Genomic DNA, 18419 nt, shown 5'->3' with positions numbered 1-18419 from the left:
GATCTGAGACCGATCCAGACCGACCCTCCTGTACCATTGCTTATTGATGGCGAACAACATTTTGAAGTTAAAGAAATTCTAGACTCTCGACGACGGAGGGGTCGGCTCCAATATTTGGTTGCTTGGAAGCATTTTCCTTCGTCCCAGGCTGAGTGGGTCAATGAAAAAGATGTTAGAGCCCCTAGGCTTGTCAGAGCATTTCGTTCTAATTATCCTGATAAACCCTAGATACGTGTCTCTTTTATGTTAACTGGTTATTAAGTCGCGCCTTTTATATTTCCCTCTTTTATAGGACTAACGTCTTTTTTCTAGGAGGGCCGAATGTCACCCTTCAAGATCTTCCTCCTTTCCTTTGCTTCTTTCTGGCTGTCATGAGTAATGGGGGATGGAAGGGGGAAATGTATGGGACGTGAGCTGAAAGTGTTACTGATATTGTATAAACTGGAGAGGGTTTCTAATTCCTGCTTAGCTTTCTCTTCGCAACTGCAAACCTTTATCTGAGTAAGCCAAGGTCAACTAATCATCACCACCTGGAGATGTCCACATGATGAAGTTCACAACTTTTAATTGGAAGAACCGTTTGAACTATTTGGGGTGGGAACATTTCACTCCCTTGATATATGTGATGTACATGCCTATTTCCCCAGATTCAGAATTTTCATATTGCTACCACTTAACTTCCAGTAAAAGATATCTTTTCTCTAATTACAAGAGTCTAAGTATTTCTTTCTTGGATATTTAACGAGCACCAGCTGACACCATTAAACAAAGATCTATTAATTTTGAGGGTTTAACTCTGTAGAGGAATCTATTCTCCCTTTCTGAGTTGCCTATCAATATACTTTCTATACTCTTCATTTTCTTATAGAAAATTAAATATTTTTTCTGCATTATTTGGAGCAATTTTCTTATTAAATAAAGGCATCTGATAGCACTTCACTGCAATGAAAACTTCAGAATGCTCCAAGGTGGCTTTTTTTCCCCTGTACCTCCAAAATCAAAGGTCTTACAGAACACGGAATAACTAGATTCATAGATTTTGCTTAGCCATAAATTATACATATGGTTGGATTCATACAGAAAGCTGGGTCAGAATGAAACAAACCTTATTAGTGCAATGCCTGAATTCATTTAATCTGTTACATTACCATATGTCCCAATCCCTATATAATTGTAGCTAAAATACAGTATAAATATAGCATAGCTTGTCCCTAGATAAATATTTGACATCTCCTACTGCTTGATACCAGTAAGCTGCAATTAGTCATAAACACTATACAATAAGAGCCCAGAAATGTTGAATAAAATAAATTTGCAATGAAACTACAAACGCTATAATATACCCCAAGTTCAGAATCAACCTAAAGGAGTTTTAACCAACTCATCGCTTTATGAGTTTTACCTTAGGCAGAAGTTGGTGAACCAATTCTGAATATACAGTTAATACATGGATTACGAACAATATTGCACATGGGAATTTAATATAAAGATACTTAAGTGACCAGGGTCTTGTTTAAGGTGGGAACATAGGTCAGTGGTATTGAATATACTTTCAACTTAAGACATTCTTTCATGCAAAATTAACCACCTGTGACTTCTGCATAGATGTGTGAGATTCCAGGGCTAGTGAGTTATCTATAGAAAAAATGTACTGATTTTTGCCTTACAATTCTTATGAATTTGTTCAACATTTCTTTCAAAAGAGAGGTAAGTGCTTTTGCCTTTATTTATTTATCAGGTAAGTCAAAAACTATGTGTGGCTATTCAGTCTTCACTATTGCAGATTACAACCTCCCTTACATTTATTGCAACCCAAGAGAGCCCTCAACAAAGGAGTCCATTGGATTTTTTTCCACATTAGGAAGTGTAGGGAACTATTTATCAACCCACCCATCCCCAATAACATCAAGACACGTTTGAGAAAACAAATATCCCCAAAAAAGTAGAATTTTTTTTTGAGAAATTGTAGGACAGATGTCAGCCTAGCATTAGTTGCACTTGGGTAGTGTAGCACTTCATATTTGAAGCCCCAAACTTGGAGTATGCAAAGATTTACATATACAGTATACAACAGAGGTTCCCAACAGGTGTGAGTGAGTGTGCTTGTGTTTTCTGTTCTTTTCTGTTTTAACATCGTGTACTGCAGCATTAAAATATTATTTCAATATTGTCAGAGTTCTTAATAAGAGATGGGCTGCCATATAAGTGGAAATAAATAACTATGCAAGCAAACCAACAATCATCCAACCCACAACTCATTGGCCAGTTAAGCCTGGCGGAATGCCAGCCACGTGGTCCGGTTTGCAAACTCACGTAGGCGCGTCTTTCCGGCAGAGACACCCTCAATTTCCTCTACTATAGAGGACTAACGAAGACCCACATTTGTAAGCGAGCATTTTGAAAGGAGCCAATAGTAGCGGTAGTTCGCCACTGGCTCCACCCTCCCGGGCAAACTGACCAAATTGGGCACGTGTAAAAGTTGTTGAGGGCGGGGAAGTTCAGAAGCCTTTCAGTTTATCCGGTGTGCTGCGATTAGCGGAACTTTTGGGTTTATAGAAACCTAAAACGTTTTGTATGGTGATGGGGAAAAAAACCCTTTAGCATGCAAGTTATCTGAAGCCGTTTAAGAAGCAGAGTTGTCCAGGATTGCCTACCAAGATTTGTGCAAAACTGACTGCAAGTAGCACATACGATGCGGGATTATTAACATGCTGGTTTAGAAATCGGTACATCTTAATTTTTAATTAATTAGTGTGCGCAAACATACCTCTAAGCGTCCAGACCCAATACGTGATCAAGTAAAGGTGCAATTCAACCTCCGCATTTTTAGGAAAAAGTCTCATCAAACGCTTCGAAATTTGAACTGAGGCAACTCATTCCTTCCCAGGTAAATAGATGTAGCCCGACTGTTGCGTAGGTAGGATTGAGTACTTACGCTGGCTTCAAGGCCAGTTATCAAACTAGACAATGAGAAATTACACTACTTTTCCTTGAAATTCCTGTGGCAATTGCGTACTGTATTAGGAAAATTTTGAATTTGCAGAAACGTGCTATTTTTAAAAACATTTTCTAAAACAACCCTGAATAAAAGATGTAAGAGTGATTAATCTGAAATAAAGGTGTTCTATGTGCTCAATTGCAGTCCCTCAATTCTATGCTTATAAAATGTTACCCCTGTCAATCTGGGATTGCACTCAGTATCGTTCCTTAGTTGCAAGCGATTCCTTTACAGGGTGGTAATTCTGTCTGTTGTACATACAACACAGGTTGCATCAAACATGTATGACATCTCATCCTTGCAGTCGATTTGTGTGTAAATTACTGTAAATTGGACGGCTTTTCGGTGATCTTACAACACTGCAGCGCAGTAGCTCAATAAACATACTTGGAGCTGTTACCCAGTGTTCCCATTGATATTGTTCGGATGTAGCATTGCAGCCTTCCGCTGCTTTCAATTAGGTTTACCTCCGGTAAATGTCTGTCGCCGCGCTGAGTAATATTTCTGATCTTTCAAAATCGGTATTAGGGCCCATAATAAATAACGTTGGGCAATAGCGTTACTCCGCGCACTTGTGAGGATTCAGTAAAAGAAAAAGAAAAATCAGTCCGCGCGATTTTGCACGCGTCTGTCAATGGGCTCTTGTGTAAAAGCGACCAGAGGAATCCAGTGCTACGGTGCCGAGTCCCACTACCGAGGCGGGTCTCGAACAGAAAGAAACACTGCACCGATAGGGAGTTTCCACAACTGCCAAGGGTCAACGGATCCCTGCCAGTTGTCGAGAAAAGTATAGGGAACCACAAGCCCGAATCCAACACAGCCTCCTTGAATTAAATCCGCTTCTTTGCTTCTCGTGTTTACCAGCTGGCTTCCTCATTTTTGGGGGGGGGGGGGGCAGGGAGGAAGAATTCATCTCTTCATCCTACTCTTTCCCGTCTGAAAACAAACACAAGGCTATTTTCTTCTCGAGGTCTTGAAAGGGAAACACTGCTGCGTACAGATAACTTGCATTTTATATTTGTATTTATAGTGTGTGTGTATCCTTTTTCTTTCCCTCCCATTGCTCAAAACGGGACCTTTTTGCAAAATTACAGCGTTTTCCTAAACGCAAACAGCGCCCCAACCACGAACATCTCCCTCCTTGTAGCCTTTTAAGCTGCTAGCGAGTTGGGACTGGGACGGAGGGGTTGAGTTAAGAGGAGAAGGAAGAAAAAAAAACCGAGCAGGATTTACAAATGCAAAGAAGCAGCTGAGGACCCACAGCAGCTGCTGCTGCCGCCGCTGCCCAGAACAGAAGCCCTGGCAGGCTGGCTGGCTGGCGGCGGAAGGGAGGAGGGACTTGTGTGTGTGTGTTTTAAAGTGGGAGGGGGGGGGTTGCCAGCAGCAGCAGTAGTCAGACGACAGTGCGTACACCGGCCGCAGGCGCGTCAGAAGCAGCGCCCCACCAACAACGCCTGGAGCTCGGCTGAGACCGCTATTGTGTGCGGACCGAGAAGCGAAAAGAAAGCCCGCGCGCACTCTCTCTCCCCCCCCTCCGCCAACCCCGGGCCCGGAAAGTATCGCGAGAGCGCCCAGGCTAACAACCTGCTTCGCAACACACACAGGAGCGCTCCCGCTGAGTTACCAGCAACAAGGAGCAGCCACACGGAGCAGCCGAGGGAGGGGGAAGCACATCTGGGGAAGGCGTAGAGTTTGAGGCAGGGAAGTGAAGGAGGAGAGGAAAAAAAGAAAGAAAAGAAAAAAAAGATTCGAGCACATGCCGTGCTCCAGCGGCACCTCTGAGCAGCGCCTGGCCAGGCGGGTGAGTAGCCGAGCAGCATTTTTCCAAGCTGCAGGTTTTCCCCATCCCTCCACGGAGGTTCGGGGTGGGGGGGTAGAGGCCTTTCGGTCCCCCGGCAGAGCTCCCTTTGGCTGCCTCCGGAGTGTTCGGCTTCCGCGCTATTTTGGGCCGTTTGCTGGATGCGTTTGGCTCCGCCGGGCTCCAAGCACAAAGGGGGAAGCTGAACGGGATTGCCTTACAAAGTTAGAAAGAACCGGTGGGGTGTGTGTGGGTGGGGGAGGTGTTGCTACTTTAGAGTATAGGAGAGCTCACCCAAAGGCATCTTACCCCTAGAGGGCGATGTGCTTTTTAAAATGGGGGGGGGGGGGGGGAGAAGGATCCTTTAAAGTTTGCAAACTGCAAATCCCGAACTTTGTTTTTCTCTCTCTTCCCTCCCTCCCTCCTGCTGCTCTTCCGCGCACCTCTGCAAAGATCAAACTGTGTGTCCTCCATTAAGAATAATTAGTAATAAGATTGTTATTTAAGCAACTTTTCTGGGGTGGTGGAGAAGGGGGGAGAGGCGGTGACAGGATTTAGAATGAGGAAAGGACTCGGTTTAAGTTTGAGATTTAATAGATGGCTATAAATATGGGGGGGGGGTTGTTGCTGGAACTTTAAAAGGCAGCAAGCTGTGGTTGGCTGGTAGCTAGATTTGAAGTAACATATGGCATTAAAAGGGGCACAGCTGGAGGTAGCATTTCCATCGCAGTGAAGTCAGAGCAGCTGACTCTCCAGCTTGCGGTGTAATTAGCAAACGGAGCACTCCTCCCATCCCTCTCCTCCCTCCCAGACGCTCTTTCCTTTCTTTTTTTCCCCCTCTCTCCCCCCCCTCTTTTTTTACACACACACACACACACACACACACACACACACACACACACACACAGACACACACACATTCTTCCGTTACTGGCTAGCGAAAGCCTCTCCTCTTCCCAAACATTTGGGTGATGGGGGGAGGGGAGACCCGAAGCAAAAAGCTTAGGCTGTTCTAGAACTTTTGGGAGGGGGATTCGTTTTCCTCCCTGTGAACCCTTCACTCTGTATTCCCCGGCTATTCAAGGTAAGGTCCCTGAGATATGCCCTCCTCAGAGGAGCCTTAATTACTGGTAGCTTGAGGAGGAACTGCAAAATATTGGGATGGGTTTTTGTTTTAAATTGTGTTTTTGCTTTTAATAACTTTCAGAGTTTCATCTTAGTTTTAACTATGCCTTCTGGTATAACTCTGATTTCTGTTTTGAAGGACAAGTGATGGTTTAAAAGAATAAAGCCAATGTAGTTATGCTTTTTCTTGGATTAATATTTTTAAGTTTGGGGGTGCAAAATACATTTTTTTTAAATTGAGCAGTTATCGTGCTCTGTCGGAATTAAGACTTCCAGGAATGCATAAAACTCTGAAGTCAACCTCCTCCCCCTCTTCTGTTTTAAAGCCTTGAGTGGCAAAGGTTGGAGGAGTGACTTCCTTAGTAGCTTTGGTTTACTTAAGAGTCAAGTTTTTCCTGTTTTTCAAGCAGGTGCTCTGATGGGGGGAGGAATTTTTGAAAATAAAAAAATTAAGTAAAATTTGCAATCAGTTAACAGGTGAACTGTTATCCCCAAGGTTCCAGTTATCCCCTCCCCAGCCAATCTGTTCGTTTATTAATAGCTGGTTTGAAGCCTTGTGGTTTAGAGTAGAATTCAAGTTTTTCCTGTTTTGAACAGGTTATGAAGGAAGAATGGAGTTCCCAGACCATAGCCGGCAGTTACTGCAGTGTCTGAGTCAGCAGCGTCACCAGGGCTTCCTGTGTGACTGTACTGTTTTAGTTGGAGACGCTCAGTTCCGAGCCCACAGAGCTGTTCTCGCTTCTTGCAGCATGTACTTCCATCTTTTCTACAGGGACCAGCTAGACAAAAGGGACATTGTGCATCTGAACAGTGACATTGTGACAGCCCCAGCCTTTGGCTTGCTGCTTGAATTCATGTACGAAGGCAAGCTGGAGTTCAACAGCCTCCCGGTTGAAGATGTGCTGGCTGCAGCCAGCTACCTTCACATGTATGACATTGTGAAAGTCTGCAAGGGCAAGCTGAAAGATAAGGAGTTGTGCGGGGATGAGAAGATGAACGGCAGTGGGATCCCTTTGGAAAGGGACATGCGGGTCCTTGATGAAGGAGTGCCCTTGGGGCGTGAGCTCAGCCCCAGGAATAAACAAAAATTGATTGCTATGGAATATGAAAGATCAGCTGGAAAAGAAAAGGACAGTAGCTATCTGGGCTGGTCCTCTGAATTTGTAAGTATCAACTCTGCATTAGCAGAAGCAGAATTGGACACCGTGGCAGCTGAGAAAACAAGAGCTAATACCTGTAGTTCAGTGGGACCTTTGTCCCAAAGAACTCTTAACCACTCCTTGGCTTCATCTGGCATAGAATGCGCTTTAGACCTGTCTTTCAAGTCTGTGGCAGGGAAGGATTCCTTTCACCCCTCCTATGTCTTTGGACAGCTGGCTTCCAATGGTCAGCAGCAGAGCAGCAAACCCCTGATTAAGGATGAGCCAGAATCTTTATCAGATGGAGAAGAGAGTGAGGCAAGGTGCCTAGAAAACCAGCATTTGGGGAATTCTGCCAAGAGCCTGATGACAGGATTGGGAAACGTGTTTGCAGGGAATGGCAATTCCCAAGAGCCAGAGGAAGACTTAGATCACGAGCGGGAGGTGAGTGAAGATGACATGGATTCTTCTGACATTCCATCCTTGGGGGTCTTGGTGCCTCCAGGTCACATCTGTATTTGCCCGCTCTGCAGCAAAGTCTTTCCTAGCCCACATGTCCTCCAGCTGCATCTCAGCTCTCATTTCCGCGATAAGGATGTTTCAAGAACCAGGCTTTCCCCTGATGGTTCGGTGCCTACTTGTACACTTTGTGGCAAGACTTTCTCCTGTATGTACACTTTGAAAAGACACGAGAGAACTCACTCAGGTGAGAAACCGTACACCTGTGGTCAGTGTGGGAAGAGCTTCCAGTATTCTCACAACCTGAGCCGCCATGCAGTGGTGCACACGAGGGAGAAGCCCCATGGCTGCAAGTGGTGCGAGAGACGATTCACTCAGTCAGGCGATTTATACAGACACATCCGTAAATTTCACTGTGGCCTTGTAAAGTCGCTGGTGGTTTGAGAGAAGTTGCCAAAAGGCACCATTTATTGGACTTCTTCACTCTGTTGATTCACTTCGGGCAAATTATATTTTGAGGGGTTGGGAGAATGTAATTCTACATTTCATAGCGGGAAAGTTTCAATTGAGCATTTTCCCTATCTTTGGGCCTACTGTAGGCTTGCAATTACCCTTAATATTCTGTTCATTTTGGAGTAACAAGTAAGCTGAATTTCAATCTGAATTCTTGGATAGAAGCTGATTTAATCTCTTTGGTTTACTGTAATTGGTATGCTTCTGTCTGGGTGGATGTGCTTCTGATAAGTTGGAAATATGGTAAGGAAAATAGAAACCTTGATCAAAAGTGCTCCTTGGGTGAGATGTACTAGATTTGCCTGCATAACAGCTCCTCCCTTCCTTCCAGTTTAGCACTCGTATCTGCAGTGCAGATGCCTCAAGTAGGCAATTTAAGAGTTCTAATGGCCCCAGTTCCTTTCCTGCTTTGGATGTTGCTTTTTTTTTAGTCAGTGTTTTTAATCTGTTCCAGACAAGCAAAAACTCAAAACGGGGAGGGATGGCTTTTTTTTATTTATGAAGTGTGTGAGAGAGAAGAAATCTGAGTTCATGTGCCTCATGGGGACTATCTAGAATTCTTATGATAATTTTTACTATAATTTGAAGAGGCCTTGAAATCAATATAAGGTGAGGCTGAAAATTCCCCCTTTATCAGCAGGTGATAGTTTTGTTCTTTTGAAACTCTTCTGCCAAACCATCAGCCTCACTGGTGCTGCTACTCTCTTGCCTTTGCCAATACTTTGGAATTTCTTTCTGAATTTACATTTCTCGTGAATTGTAGTGAAATACTTGTTCTCCACCTTTATTGGTATTCTTGCAGCTCTGATTCATTGGTGGTCCTGACTGTGTGTCCTTTTCTTCCCTCTTCTCTATCATGTATAGAATTATGGATGTGAACTTTGGCTTTTGTATATGGAAAGCCAGAGTAGTTCCTCCACCCGCTATGGATCACGGGTGGAATGAAAGGGTCTTTCTTGTGCATTCATACCTGGATTAATGCTGAAGGAAACCTGGGAGAGAACCTTTCAAGATGAATCTTGAAATAGTGTAGAAGAGAATCAAGATGCAGGCATTATAAATTGGTGCAACACATTCATACTTAGTATAGTCCTCTAATTTTGCTTCTAACAAAAGCACTTTTTTTCAGGTAAATTATGCGGGAGAAAATTGGAATTTTAAAATTTAAATTTTTTTACCTATTGAGATTGTTGAGAGTTCCTAATTCCCCAAAAATCCTTCTTTAAATTACTTGACAGGCATGGTTTTTAGGATTTAGGGATGGGATTTTACAGTCAACAAGGTACTGCAGATTTTTCAATGGTTGAAACATACTGTAATAGTTTTACTTTGTCAATGAAAATAAGTGGTGGTATTTGAAGGCCCATTGCCTTTCTAGTCATTTTGCTACATGTAAAAGATCCAGCCCTCACCATCAACTATAAAGTTATTTTTGGTCTTAGATTGCCAACTGTGATTAATCCTCCCCATACCATTGTTGTTTGATTGCAGTCTTTAGGAAATGGTGATGCCTAGGCTGTCAGAATTCTGCTAAAAGTGCAAGATCAGACTACATTATTCTCCCTCCCCCACTGAATAATTCAAATTGAGTCTCACAGGCCTGTTTTTATTTGAACCAGGGCAGGGAAGACATTTCTCTATGAAGCATTCATAGTTGCTGTGCCCATCCATCTGTTCATATATAAACATAATTTGTGTACTAAGGATGAATGTTCTTCCTTACGCATTCACACATGCTTTACTCCCATTAGCACTGACTTAGACCTATCTCTAAAACATCTGGCTGTTGCAGGAAGTCAATTGATTGGGGGGGGGAGGGGATGCTATTTTTTGGAAACTGAAGAATCAGCCTTTGCCTGACCCTTGAAGCACATTTCGCTGAAATAGCTGATGGACATAAGCTTGGGTTTGAAGAAGAGAAATGGGTTCAAATGAATGGCGCCTTGAAAAGTTATGAGAGAATCAGATGAGCATGTTGGAGGTGCAGATGGCAGTCACAGTAATGCATAATTTCCTTCTGAGAGAAAAAAAAACCCTTTGTTATAATATGCACATGGCTTTTTTAATATTCAAAAAGATATGTTTTTGAAAAGATCTCTTATGCACTTCAAATTATGGGGGAATCTGTTGGTCTCCAGAAAACAGTGCCATTTTGTGGCACTGAACATTTACGAAGGCTAAATTTAGTGTGAGTTATTTCATAGGACTGCAAAGGAGCAGGAACTGTTCTCTTGGAAGCAGATCTGCCAGCAAAGAAATTCACAGTTTACCTCTGAAGTCTCCCCATAAGCTGCCTCTGCTGTTAGAATACTTTGTGTTCTTATTGATATATCAGTTCATTTTCATAGATCAAGTCTTGTAAAATGCTACTGATGATAGATGGGGAGGGCTTAATATTGGTTTGCATAATGAACTCCTTATAAGCAAAGTATTACTGCGTGGCTTGGGGTTGTGTGGTATTTTGGAGAGCTTAAAACAGATTGAAATGTTGTGGTACCTTTGGAACAAATATGGGGTGTTTACTTATTTCTACCTAATTCCAGTATGTATTGCCTGTCATGTTATTAAACATGCCTTCAGATATCCACAAAATATATTTTTGCATATGTAAAATATTTATTTTAAAAAAAAGTATAACTGATTAGATTTCTGAGAAGTTGATGTTCAATGAATGGGACTAGAGAAGGATTGCCAAAACAAATTTACTGTCATTTTGGATGCACTGAAATGATTTTTTTGAAAAGGCAAGTAATATTAATGTTGCAGAAAATATTATCTAGCACTTCCCTTTAATTATTAGAGTTCTCCAAAAGGGAGGTTGCATATGTTGTTGCCACAGGGATTGTTATGTGCTCAGCCAAAATAGTGATTGTGGGTGGTTGTTGGGATCCTTTTTTACAATAATATATCCCCCTGCTGAAAAGGCATGTAAACAATAACATCTCTTTAGAGTTAATGTAAAGCAGTGTCTCAGTTTTAATTTTTTTCCTTCCTGATTTTATGCATTTCCTTTTGAATTGTAGCCAAAATATTTAGGAAATAGTGCTATGAAAAAGCATAACTGCTACATTAACTGCAATATAGCTTTTTTGGAGAGGGAGATGTTATGATAAGTGACTCCTTTTTATTCAGATAAAAACTTACGGTGCAAGCTTTTTTAACTCCTGTTTTAAATGATAGTGGCCATAGTGTGTGAAATTTGACATTTTGGTTGTAGGTAATTGATGACTGTATAAACATTCTTACTAACAAGGCGCGTGGTAGAGCACCATATTCCTAAGACATGTGACAGCAGTACTGTGTCCTTTCTTCATGTCTCCCCCACCCCTTGGCCCAGATTGGAAATAGCACTGAACAAAACCTTCAAGTTAAGTTATTTTTTTTTCTTTTTAAAATTTAAGTTATATATCTATATATATTTTCCTCCTGATGATACTTGATATAGTATTTATTAGATTTTTTTTAATTAAGGAATGCTTGCTGTGGAGCTTTTTCAGAATAACAAGTGTGAAATTTGTGATTTTAATTTTATTTCTGTACATGTTTTACAAAGTGAATGTGTGAACATGTGAACCAGTACACAGAATGTAGTGTTTTTTGTATGCTGATCCTATGCTGGGTGGAATGGCGGAAGAATACCGATCTCAGTGTGGAGTCCTGATGGTTTGCAAAGAGCTCTCCTTTCTTGGCTGCAGGGGAGAATGCTGAAGAGATGCTTTTATCCCAGGCACAATACACGGGGCACTACAAGGAAGGATTTAAGTACCTGGGTCCCTGAACCCATTTGCCTCTTATCTTGGTACTTGTTGAAGGATTTAAAATTAAGTGCCATAGGATACCAGTGGGTTGACTTTGAGGTTTTTGTTTTTTGGCTAATTTTGGAGATTTTTGGAGATGCTCTCTGCTGCAGTTAAAAAAGAACAGGTGGCAGATGAAGTGTTGTCTTTTTATTATTCTTTCCCAAAATTTCTGGGTTAATCACTTTTTTTAAAAAAAAAGATTGCACTTTTATTTAAATATCTTTTTCATTCTTTGGATTTCTTTTAAATCGTTGCAATAGTTCTGAGCATGTTTTGTTTGCTTTTTTTTAATGTTTCTTTACTCCACAGAAAATTACTAAGCACTGTATACTTAGGTTTGTTCCTTAATATTCAGCAGCTGCTCTGGTTTGTGGAGAGCATAACTGGAAATTTGGGGGCTCCATTCTGATTTTACTCATTGGAGTCCGAATTTTATCATAGTACGGCTTTACTTAAAACACTGAATTTGTCTTCTACTTCAAACCAATACTGTGAAGTTAATGTTTGAAAAAAATCTGCTATTTTAAATTGCTTTTAATCTTGGTGCAGTTCAGATTCAAATATGTATATTTAAAGACACTAATTTTTGTGGGAGAGTTTTTATAGTGTATAGTATGTAGAAAAGCTATTGGATTGAACTATATTTTATTAAAAAAAAGTTCTTTCACTGTTTTATAGTGAATTATTGCCCTCACCCTCTCATTGTTGGTTTTATGCTGTATTTTAGGCTAGGTTCGACAATCGCATAAAAATGACTTTGACAAACTTTAATGTCTAGTTTCTGTGTGGTTTTGTTCCTTTTTTTAAAAAAAAAATGTGTGTTGGTATGTGCTTTTTTAAAAAAGGAAAAAACTGTGACAATCGTGATTAGAACTGTCTTTACTGAATAAAACACACTAGAGTTATAAGTGAAGTCTTTTATTTATTTCAAAATATTTATATTGTTCAGAATGAAACCTTCAAAAAGTGATGTTCACAGAGAAATGAGGTAGGTAGACAGGAGAAGGTAAGCCTTTCACACTTACACAGAAAGAAATGAATTTGTGCTGCAATACACTAATGCATGCTTCAGAAATCTGCAGTCGGTCACAGATGCCTGTTTGTTTACCTATACACATGCTTATGAATACTCACTTGAAATATGCTAAGGAATATACAAAGTGGCTTTTATTCAGTGCACAGTTATCAACAATTTTGAACATTGCTACAGCTTGTTAAGTGAGCAATACCATGCCCCTCCAATTTCCTGCTTCATGAATATTCACAGAATGCTCGTGGGAAAATTCTCTGCAAATGTAAATGAAAACTTACATGAATGTTGTTCAATCAATAATAGGCTTTTGCCACAATTGCCAGAGTTGATGCAACAGTTTCAAGGTACGATCCATGTTTTATAAATTGTACAACTGAGTCACACACAGGGCTAAGTCAATCCATCCCTATTAAGATTCATTGTTATGTATGAAAGTGTGGTCCCCCTGTGATATGAAATTGGATGACATCCATCACATACTCTAGCTCTTGAATAACTTACCTGTGTGATAAAAATATGCCCCGGAAAATGATTAAAAGTGGTTTGCAAGAGGAGAGAAAAATGGATATACACAAAGATGGGAGGGTTAAACATTATTCACTGCTAATTGTCCTCTGTGCTACAGGATTTGCCTTAGGAGAAAAACACGGTGTTCTGTTTTACATGTGACTTGTAATCCAGTCCTCCCAAGCATTCCTGAATTAACAAGGCTGGGTAGGTCTCCATAGAAAGAAGCCGCAAGAGAATTAAATAAAATGAGCATCTCCCAAGAACTGGAATTAAGCTATCTACTACCACCACTACAATTCTCATTTCAAGAAGCATTACTGAAATAAAGGGCAAAGTAGATGCATGGGATCAAGGAAACCATCAGAAAGTGCCTCGCTGTTGATCAGTTGAAATGGTGAGTATCTGTCCAGTCACTGGTTGTTGGAGGTAGTTTGATGATATCTCACTGAAACAAGGTGGAATTCTCTGTAATAAATCAGGGCTGAGGAAAAAAAGTGCTCTGTAAAACATTTCTCAACTTTAGCAACTTTAAAATGTGTGGACTTCAACTCCCAGAATTCCCCAGCCCATGTGCTGAGTGGGAATTGAAATCCACACATCTTAATCATTAAGGTTGAGAAACACTGTTGCACACATTCAGTGTGGCTACTGCAATGGCATTTTCTCAAAAGTGATGTATGCAGAGGTCCAGAGCTAAAGTGTTGCCTGTATTGGTTTAAGTTCTGAAACCATAAAAAAAAAATTTAACCACTCAGAATGGCAGGAAAGTCTGACATTGCACCCCTCAAATCCTGAGAACTCTCATTCTGGACACTCCAACCAGACAAAGATGCCCTCATGCTACTGGCAAGTTCCTTTCATTGCTTGTTAATATTTTTTTACTTACCCTGTTTTAACTGAGGGGGCTAGTTTGTTTATTGTAACTCTACCCTATCCTCCCCCCCAAATCTTTGGTTTTATACCACTTCAGTATAGCTGCACATTTCTGTACACACATCTGGCACTTGTGTCATTTCAGAATGATTTGCCTTAGAAAATTAAGACTTGCCAACCTGGTTTGAACACAATAACAAAGAAGTCCATTAATATTCTTGGACATTTATGTGCTTCAAAGTGACAGCTTCTGCAGTGTCTCTTAAGAAAAGGCTGGCACAAGATATAGTGGGAGGAAAATCTGATGTAGCAGCAGATTCCTAGCCAAAAACAATTTATGCTGGTCAGAACTGACAGCATTTCCAAAGGCTAAGGGGTCATTGGCGGAAAGCTGGCATTTAAGCCACCTGTTTGCATTCACACTAAGCCTCAAGCTGTTGCCCTCTGCTGGGTGGCTCCTCCAGTAGCTTCCTCCAGTTCATCAAGCAACTTCAGTTCATGACACAAACTAGAGAGAATTCCTTTCCTCCAAGTCTTTCTCCAATTGATTTTCTGTTTGCAAATGGTTGCTAATGCTGTCGGATGATGATCCAGCTGAGTTTCACTTGGCTGCCAAAATGCAGCAAGGTCACAGGAGCCAAGGAGCTTGTTTGCATGATGTTTGGGTTCCTTTACATTATTTCAACTTTCCTACCACTGTTGCAGGTGTTTGAACCTGACAGGTTTCACATGCTGCATCAAGCCATAGTGTGGTATATATGATTCAGAGATGCATGCTATGTTTATGTTTATTTAGCATAAGGAATATGTTCAATTCTGTTTATGCTAAACTTTGTTCTGGTTTGTTTTAGCATGTTCTCTGCACTCGGATAAAAACTGAGATTATAACAAAGGTATTTTGCTTTGGCTATAATCTGTAACTGTGGGTTGCTTAGTTCAATTTAACTGTGTCTTTGCATGTCAAGTTACCCAGACTTAGAGCTAACATATGGTTAGGGAGACATAAATCCTCCTCAAAAAACCCACAGAATGCACATGTGGCCACAACATTCATCCTGCAGCAATAGCTCCACTTCTCTCAGCCCAGGAAAGATGCTGAGTCAGGAATATGGTGAGAGTGGGAGAAGACTCGGCCTACCCTTCCAACCCAGGTCCTCCAACTCAATTGGAAATGTAAGCTTTTCTGTGATTTACAGAGTGTCCCCTTTTGCACCACTGACCCCATCAAAATTCCTAAGATACCAAGGAAGGAGAAACGGGGCTGGGCAGCCCACCATCTGACATGTTTGCTGAGTATGTAGTTGGATAATGATTCATGTCCAATTGAATAGCCAAGGTCACACACACTCAAAAATGAGCGATAATGTGGTTTGTTTGGATGTGGCATAGCATGAACCCAGCTACTAAAGACCTGTTGGTTATACATACACTATTCACATTTCACTCCTGCTATTTTAGAACAAGAGTGTTGCATGAAGAACAGAAAAGGAATAAGACATAACTAAAGATCTGAAAGAGGGAAAAGAAGAAATAAATCTACTTGACTTTAACTTCATTCAATTTCTCTTCTGCCTTCCTGTCTCTGAAAAGTCTTAGTATGTTTGTAACTGCTTTCCATGTTGCCTTAGGTTCTTTAAATTCTCACCTCTTGTCTTTTTTCAGGATTTCATTTATTCCATCACTTTCTTAGTCTTACTTTTTATCTCAACCCAATCCTTCTTCCTTCATATAGTGTTTTTTTTCAGTTTGATCCTCTATCTCAATGGCTCCCGATCTTTTTGATACCAGGAACCGGTTTCATGGAAGACAATTTTTCCATGGATTGGGGAGGGTAGATGGTTTCAATTTCACTCATTCATCCCATCACTCATTTCTAGCCATGTGGCCCAATTCTTAACAGGCCACGGAGTGGTACCAGTTTGTGGCCTGGGGCAGGGGTGGGATTCAAATTTTTTAACAACCGGTTCTATGGGCCTGGCTAAGTTGGTGGGCGTGGCTTGGTCATGTTATTGGCTGGGTGTGGCCAACTCAATATCACTCACATCAAGGCACGCATCTCCTCGCCTGGCCTCATGACTGTGGGGATGCTGCAACAGTCGTAAGCGTAAAAAATGGTCATAAGTCACTTTTTTCAGTACCATTGTAACTTTGGTCACTCCACACAAGCAAAGTATCAGCAAAAGAGGGGAAAAAAACTCCAGAGAAGTTCCTGAGACAGGAAGTCTAGTCCTGCTAAGAATGTAATAAGGGTTAATGGAGAGGCAGTTTCTGTAAGCAACACCAGAATGTTTCCTTCCTGCCTTCCTTACAGGATTAGGTCAGTAATTTCTTCTAACAACCGGTTCTCTGAACTGCTTAGAATGTTAACAACCGGTTCTAGTGAATAGGTGCGAACTGGTAGAATCCCACCCCTGGCCTGGGGGTTGGGGACCCCTGCTCTATCTGCCCAAAGCTGCACATCCACCTATTTCTTTTCTACTGGATGCATTCTTTTGTATCATGCATTCATGACCTGACCTCTTCTAGTTTTACCACATGCACTTCTCATAGAAACACAACTTTTATGTTTTTCCTAATATCACTTCACTTCCACATGAGGGAAAGGGCAAAAGGGCTCTTATAGACAACCATTTGCACTTATTTTGACCTACCTTCCTCCTAAGAGATCATGTGTTGCCCATTTTCTACCAGAATTTGCATGTTGTAGCATTTTTTAAAAAAATTTCTTGATTTTACAATTTAAACAAACCAACAACACATACACAAATGTAAGAGAGAAAAAGAAAAGAAAGGAAGAAGAAAATAGAAAAAGAAAACAATTAAAAACATTTTCATCTTCAACAGTTTGTGAGACCTCCTTTTTATCCTTATTTTATGCCATATACACACTTAATCCTTACATATATCTCTATATCTCACTACTATGGTTCTATCCTATCCTCTTTTGCCTTTTAGTGTGAAATCTATCTTTGGTCTATCCATTTGTACCAGCAGTTCCAGCTGTTGTAGTATATTGAAGTGTCTTTGTTTTTTAGTGCCAAGGTTAATTTGTCCATTTCTGCACAACTTGAAATTTTTTGAATAATCATCTCTGATGGAACATGAGGCTGTTTCCAGCATTGTGCAAAAGCCAATCTGGCCGCTGTCAGAATATGTATTATATATTTCACTTTTTTGATATTTCTTTATCAAAGATCCCTAATAGAAAGGACTCTGGTTTGAATTCAATCTGTTCTCTTGTTATTTCCTCCAGCCAATTTCTAATTTTCTGCCAATATTTTTGAGCTTCTATACAGGACCACCACATATGGAAGAAGGTTCCTTCTTTTTTTTGCATTTCCAGCAATTCAGACTCATATTGGAGTGCATCTTCGCTAATCTCGAAGGGGGAAGGTGCCATCTGTAAAACATTTTATAGGCATTTTCTTTGTATGCTACCGATTTTGTAATTTTATTATTTCTACCCCAGACCTTTTCCCATTCTGTTATGGTGATACTGTGTCCTATATTCCTACTCCAGGCTATCATATTCCCTTTTACAATTTCTTCTTCTAATTCTACTTCTAATAAATAATTATAAAATTTTGTTATATTTTTTTGCCTGATCCTTATAAAATTTTGTCTAATTGCTGGAGTTTATTGTTAATTCCAAATTCTTTCTTGTGCTGTTTATATCTACTTTGAATTTGAAGATATGCCCACTGATCAATTTTTAGTCCCTGATCTTGAAGTTCTTGCCACGATTTCAGATTTCCTTGCATATCCAATAGGTCCTTATATTTAATCATTTTAGTAAGATCCAAATTATTTGGTGAATCATGGCCTCCGTTGTTGAAATCCAAATTGGTATTTTTAAATAGTGTTTTTTTCCGTATTTTCTTCCAATTAGTCAATAATGAATCTCTGATTAGGTGTCTGTGAAAGTATTTCTGACTAGTTTTCCCAACATCTCATAAAAAAGCATGCCACCCCCTCTGCAAGTCATGGCTTTCTAAGAATAATATTCTCTTATTGGTTAAATTCACCCATTCCTTCAACCATACTAAAGAGGCTGCACTCCCAAGAGGCTGCACAACTCCCAATTTGGAAGTGCCAGCCCTCCCCTGCACTTCATATCCTGCATTGCCTTTAAGTTTATTCTAGGTTTTTTCCCTTGTCAGATGAATTTTAC

General features: G+C 40.6%; 1 protein-coding gene across 2 annotated transcripts; it reads left to right on the top strand.

Annotated features, from left to right (window-relative positions):
• Nucleotides 1-4391: 4391 nt before the first annotated feature.
• On the top strand, nt 4392-12740 carry ZBTB42 (zinc finger and BTB domain containing 42). Of its 2 annotated transcripts, none has more exons than XM_026698586.2 (2): nt 4392-4799; nt 6519-12740. In XM_026698586.2, the coding sequence occupies exon 2, from the start codon at nt 6533-6535 to the stop codon at nt 7961-7963; it is 1431 nt and encodes a 476-aa protein (XP_026554371.1). In that variant the 5' UTR covers nt 4392-4799; nt 6519-6532; the 3' UTR covers nt 7964-12740. The 2 variants fall into 2 exon arrangements, with proteins under 2 accessions (XP_026554371.1, XP_087778406.1); XM_087922280.1 differs by having other exon boundaries at nt 4400-4799; nt 6694-12740.
• Nucleotides 12741-18419: the final 5679 nt, after the last annotated feature.

This window comes from Pseudonaja textilis, chromosome 1 (genome assembly GCF_049901715.1).
Source record: "Pseudonaja textilis isolate UNSWEBS1 chromosome 1, rPseTex1.2, whole genome shotgun sequence".
Taxonomy (NCBI): domain Eukaryota; kingdom Metazoa; phylum Chordata; class Lepidosauria; order Squamata; family Elapidae; genus Pseudonaja; species Pseudonaja textilis.
This window is presented reverse-complemented; position numbering and strand designations above follow the sequence as displayed.

Coding starts and splice junctions, on each gene's coding strand:
- ZBTB42 (XM_026698586.2), top strand. CDS start 6,533: ATGGAGTTCCCAGACCATAGCCGGCAGTTACTGCAGTGTCTGAGTCAG.